Below are 6,000 nucleotides of genomic sequence, written 5' to 3'. Positions count from 1 at the left end.
ACAAGACAATGCTTACAATGAAAGATAATGCAGGTGCTATCACAAATAACAGTGTTTAGGAGAATATGAAGGTTTCAAATCATGCAGTTCCATCCAGGTGTAGCAGAAGGGAAGACACCATGGGACTCTGCAGAACACCTTTCTCAAGTGCTCACTGGACAATAAGTAAAATGAAGGACGAATATCAAGGCTTCTCTTCTTGGTGAACGTTGGCCAAACCGAAGAAGACCACGTTCTGTCTCCAGCATCCATCCCTCAAGACTAAAGAGTGTTTGTCAATATGGAAGGGAGTGGTTCATTGGGCTAGGCACCACACAAGACACAGTCCTGGCACAGAGGGAGCAGGCATGGGTTAGCCTCCTGCAGACAGAGCTCTACAGAGATAGTCCCAGCTGGCTGATTTACAGGAACGCTGCCATGCTGGAGTTTAATGAGTCCTGTTCCTGAACTAAGGTTTACTCATCGACAGTTCTAACCCAGCTTCATGTATATTAGGAAAGCAGACATCTAGGTATAGTCCCATGAGTTCTAAAAGGTGAAGAGATCAAGTCTTCTGGTGTTGGTTGGAGTTTTAATTATTATTATTATTAATTATTATTAATATTAAATATGGGTTCATACTCTACCAGTCATTTTCATTTTGCCCAGCCTGTCGAAGCTTCTCCATTGATATAAGCAAAACCAGGAAAGTGTTGCATGTGCTCATACTCGGAATTCCGGCGGGTGGTCAGTGGGGTATACATGTCACTAGAGCTTCCATATCTTGTGGAATGCACTGGTGGGCTTGGGTAGCATGTGTTGGCTGAGGGTACTTCTGGCCATCGGGGAGTGACTGGCGTAGGGTGTAGTCTAGGGGCACTGCTCATCAAACAAGGCTCCATCCGGGAGGTGGGGCTGTTGAAAGGATACTTGGTAGGGTAGAAGAAAGAAATTCAAGGTTAAAAAAATAAGCTGTGCTTTAATAACCAGGTTAGTCATATTCACAGTCTGTTTCAAATTTGATTATTTTAGGATGCCGCAGTGAGGAATCAATGCTCTTTAAAAGACACTGGAGGGAACCATTAGCAACAGGCAGGGGAGCATATTCACAGCCTGAGAAATCCTGGTGATTTGGTTCTCCTAAGGAGCCAGGCCCTGTTCCCTTCTGCTGGCCTGTGGTGTTTGGAGTCCTGCCTTCAAGGAAGAAGGGGAGGTGCTGTGTTTTTGAAATATTTTAATTGCTATTGGTATAGACACAAGTTTTGGGTGAGCATTGATTATTTATCAATATTATCCCAGTAAAGGATTGAGCACGTGTCTCCCTAACTTCTCATGGTCTCTGGCTGCGTGGTAGAGAAAGCAGAGAGAGAACTTCAACACGCCAGTTAGCTCTAGCGGGAGAAAAGTCCTAGAAGACCCAGAAAAATCAGAAGATGCCACGAAGACCCATGTTGTCCTAAAAAAAACAGCTTTCTGGTGTTTTCCAAGGGTTTTTTATCCTCCTTTGATAGAACTTTGATCAAAACTTATTGGTTAGGGGGCAGCTAGGTGGCACAGTGGATAAAGCACTGGCCTTGGATTCAGGAGGACCTGAGTTCAAATCTGGCCTCAGACCCTTGACACTTAACTAGCTGTGTGACCCTGGGCAAGTCACTTAACCCTCATTGCCCTGCAAAAGCAGAAACAAACAAACAAAAACCAAAAAAACTCTTATTGGTTAGCATCATTCAATTCCATTGTTGACAGGATTTCAAGGTGGTCTATGGTAAAGTAAACTCTAGAGATCTAGACATCAGGGAAAAGAATGCAGAAGACCCTCCCTCAAGTTGCTTAAGGCAAAGTCCTTTATCTAGGGGTAGTTTAATCCCATCCGCCCTTCACTGTTCAAGAAAGGACTGAGAAAGTGATCTCTGGGTCTCCCCAAGGAATAACTTTCTCACAGTGCTTTGGATCTAAAGGAAGGGACATGGATAAGGGGAGCTTCATAATTTATGGAACCAACTGCATTCCATTCCCCCCCTCCACCCCCAAAAACAAGACTTCCAAATAAAATACAGTGACCCTCTTTAAAGCCACATTTCCCAGTTGAACTCAGCCGCTGTATGAACTGGTGCTGAAAGGGAAGATTTAAGAGGATGAGGATCAGCAACCCCAAAGTTCCCCCTGACGGTTTTTGCTAGAGATGGACGATATTCTTGTTTAAAGAGATGGCAGTCCTCGGCAGCCAATGGAATAATGAGTGACAGCTGCTAGGGTTTGCTGTTAGGATGAAGGAGGAAGGATATGACAGAGGAAAAGGAGGATCGTAGGGTGGAGATCAGATTATCTTGGGGGCCGTGGTTGGAGATCGGAAGTATAGGTAAAATGGCTCCTAGGAGAGATTTGTTTTAAGGACAATAGACACTGCTGGGCTAGGCTCCCATTCGTTCTCCTCAGCTGCCACAACTGCTATGCAAATTTTTGAGCACCAGCCGAGGAGAGGGAAGGGAGGAGGTGCAGGCTCCCCTGGAAGGCTCTTGCACCAGTTGGTACAAAACTAAGCCTTGCTGTGCTAAGGGCCACCCCAATGTGGAGGGGAGCCAATCCTACAGGGTAGAGGGAAGGCAGGGAGTAAAGGAAAGTGTTCGAGTGTGGATTCTTCTGCTCCCCATCTGTCTTTGCTGACAGTTGGAAAGTAGGGACCAGAGAGATTAGGTAGGGGTCTACCTCCTGTAGGGGAGACAGACAGGCTGAAGGCTGGACAGCGGGAAGGAGAGAGAGAGTGACAACAATGGCTGCTCCTTCCACTCAAGGCAGCCAAAGGGAATCGAGTCTTTCCCTTTGCGAGGAGCCCAAGGTTGGAGAAAACCTGGAAAGCAGAGGAAGAGTGTTCGGGCCAAAGATGGTGGACGGAAAACTAGCCACTTGTGGCTCAACATCGAAAGGAGGAGCTCGGCCTGGGGATGGATTCCCAAATGGGGCTAAGCCCACCTGACCCAGCAAGCCTGCTGGCAAGTGAGCAGCTGGGTAGGAGGGAGGGCGTAGGTGGTGACTGGGAGCACCCGGGAGAGAGAAGCAGGGCTGTTGCCAAGGAGACCGGAGAAGAGCAAACCCCATCTCTTGGGTCTCTCCGGCAAATCTTTAACCCTGAGAGATGGCTGATCTCTTTTTCCTCCTTCTCTGTGCTGCGACAGAATTATTAACGTGCTGTGGCTTCTAGGGAATTGCAAGGGCCCACAGAGAGGGCAGACCGGCACACCTCCCAGCCTCCAATAGTAGCCCCCTAGCCAGGGAGCCCGGCCGGGGCAGCCTTTGCAAGGTGGGCCTCGCTTTCAGAAAACAAAACTCCAAACAAGAAAATGAGAGATTGGGGTCTGTCACTGACAGTTCCTTGTGCTCCTCCAAAAGCCTGTTTCTACTTCCCAGTCCGTCCCAGGTGCCCCCATCCTGCATTTTAAATGGAGAGGATGAGCACAGGAGGTGCGTCTCCTTCATTGTCATTTCAGCAGCCCTCGCTGCTGCTCTACACAGCCTCGGAGCCTGGACAGGGGGATCCCCTTATCCAGTGGGTGCCTCTCTTATGAGCTGGACAGCCTATGAATTATGACTAGGCCTATCCCTGCCAATGCGGGGCTAGTTTGTTCTCACCCTTCGGTTCCTCGGTGGACTTGAAATGTCATCCATGAGGGTACTGCTACCACCAATGTAGATTGCAAATATCTCCATAAACCTGTGGATGGTCTTGGAGAGTTGCTGTGGCCAAAAACTTCATCCCCCTGAAGGCCATTCAAATGGGTCCAATTCAATAAGCCCACTATGTTTCAGGCACCACGCCATACACGGCGTGTACAAAGACAAAAAATGAAAGTTGCCTGTCCCTGCTCTCCATGAGCTTACATTATACCAGTCAACTTGATAATGAAACTCTCTGAACTAGGCTGGCTCAGAGAGCAGACACAGCCGGTACTGAAAGCATTTCTGGCTTGGTGGGTATCACCTTCCATCAGGGACTCAGTGCAGCAGTGGCAGTGCCAGGAGAGGAAGGGGAAGAGAAGAGCCAACTTTAGAGCTGCTAAGGGCCTTAGAAATCGCATAATCCAACGAGGTGAAGTTATGTGCACAGAATAGAAGTTCTTGCTTGATGCTTGTGGGTGGATACTTTGCCCATGGTGGTAAGGAATGAGGCCAGCATTCACACTGAGGTCATCAGATGCCATATCTAGCGGAGACTTCCCCCAGCCACTCTGCCTCTCACTGGTAACATACCTGGTTGTCATGTTAGATGCCACCTGATGCACCAGAAGCGCTGCCAGAGCTCTCATTCTTTTGTCTTTGACTTGAAGGACTGAGAACCACTTGCTAACCTTGATTTGACCTCTGCCTCTGCCCAGAATCCCTAGCATCTTCAAGACTCAGCTCAGCCCAAACCCTCACCCTGTCCCCCTCACTGCTAGCACCTCCTCCTTTAAAACTACCATGTCTATTCAGTGAGTGTTTATATGCCTGATGCCTTCCCCACTAGACTATAAACTCCTTGAGGGCAGGGACTGGTTTATCCTTTGTATTTCTATTTATAACATTTGGCACAGTGCTGGTACATAGGGAGCAAAAGCTCATCGATTGACCAGATGACTGATGACAGGGCTTCGGAGGAGGACCCTAGTAGAGTTACCATGTGGACTGATTGCCACCAGATGGAGTGTTTTCCTCCAAGGGAATATGACACAAAAATTTGTGGGTTTTGTCCTTGACCAAGCATCCTGTATGCAGCTGTGCCCAGGGGTTGGGTCATGAGCTCAAACAAGAGAAAAACAACCGGGCTTTAAATATCTCCTATGTGACAATCAAATTCTGTTACGGCTTCTTTGGACATGGAAAGTTTTGTCCTGGTGGGTCAGCTAATTGCAAATGAGTCAGTGACTTATTTTCCCCATAGTGAAGAGACCATTGAAAGACAATATTTGTGAAGTGCCCATTGGCCCCTGCCTAGTGATTAACTCAACCAAGGAAGCCTCTATTCAGCCTTGTTCAAGTATCTGCAGCAAAGCCATCTGCACGGATGCCGACCCGGGCCGCCTGCATCACCTCTCACACTTTGCATCCGGCTTTAATGAAGGGTCCTGTAGCTTGCAGAACTCCAAACACTGGAGCCTGGAGCTCGGGGCCAGGCATAAAGGCCATACTTGTTGGAGGGCTCTTCACAGGAAATTGCCATTTTTCTGGGTCAAATCCCACTTGTTGCTGGGACCATGGTTAAAGTGAGATGAGATGCACGGCTTCCTACCCCTGGTAAGTGCTGTGTGTGTGTGTGTGTGTGTGTGTGTGCGCGCGTGTGTGTGTTTATGGAAGATCAAACAGTTAGAATTAGGTCCTTCCAAACTTTAGAATGAATTTTGGCTTTTTTGTGGGGGGCAGGGGGATGGGGGAGCCATCTTAGAACATGCTATTTTCAGAGACTATTTCCAGTACCAAAGGCTTCTTTTTCTCCACACAGAGGGAGAAAGAATGACTCCTTTATCCCTGTCCTCTGCCAAGCTGGCTGCTGCTTGTGCAACAGGGTGAAAGGTGCCCCTGTGAGCACTGCAAATTGTTTTCCTAATGAAAGCTGTGCTAACATCCCCTGACATGTCACTTAAGGACTTAGGGATAATGGACCGTCCAAGATCAGTGACCAGCTGAGCTCTCTTAGGTAAAGATCAAAACCCTTACCTGGTGGAAGGGGATGGGGGTTCATGGCATGGCCCTACCAAAATGGGGAGCTGCTCGGTGTCCACTGGATTGGAGACACTCTGGCTCCTGGTTCTAACTGATCCACTTTGCCAGACCCTATCTGAATGCCACGTGAAAAGTGACATTGGAATTTATGGGTCCCAACATGTGGCACAGCCATAAGGACAAGTCATAGGGAGTCTGGTGGGCTTTATGTTAGAGTCTCATCTGGTTTGGAGGTCTTTGTGCCCATGTAACCTTTGTTGATCCAAGACACCTGCACAGTCGATGGTCCACAAATATGGGTTGAATGGCGTCCAAGAAGAAAGATAT

General features: G+C 48.1%; 1 protein-coding gene across 1 annotated transcript in view; it reads right to left on the bottom strand.

The window, feature by feature from the left end:
- The window catches only part of RFX4 (regulatory factor X4), a 131,164-nt gene continuing 125,164 nt past the window's right edge, over window positions 1–6,000 (bottom strand). The window contains 1 exon segment of the mRNA XM_043967160.1: window positions 1–908. Within this exon segment, the coding sequence (XP_043823095.1) occupies window positions 636–908 (273 nt within the window). The 3' untranslated portion in view covers window positions 1–635.

The sequence above is a fragment of the Dromiciops gliroides genome, chromosome 5 (genome assembly GCF_019393635.1).
Source record: "Dromiciops gliroides isolate mDroGli1 chromosome 5, mDroGli1.pri, whole genome shotgun sequence".
In the NCBI taxonomy this organism is placed as follows: Eukaryota; Metazoa; Chordata; class Mammalia; order Microbiotheria; family Microbiotheriidae; genus Dromiciops; species Dromiciops gliroides.
This window is presented reverse-complemented; position numbering and strand designations above follow the sequence as displayed.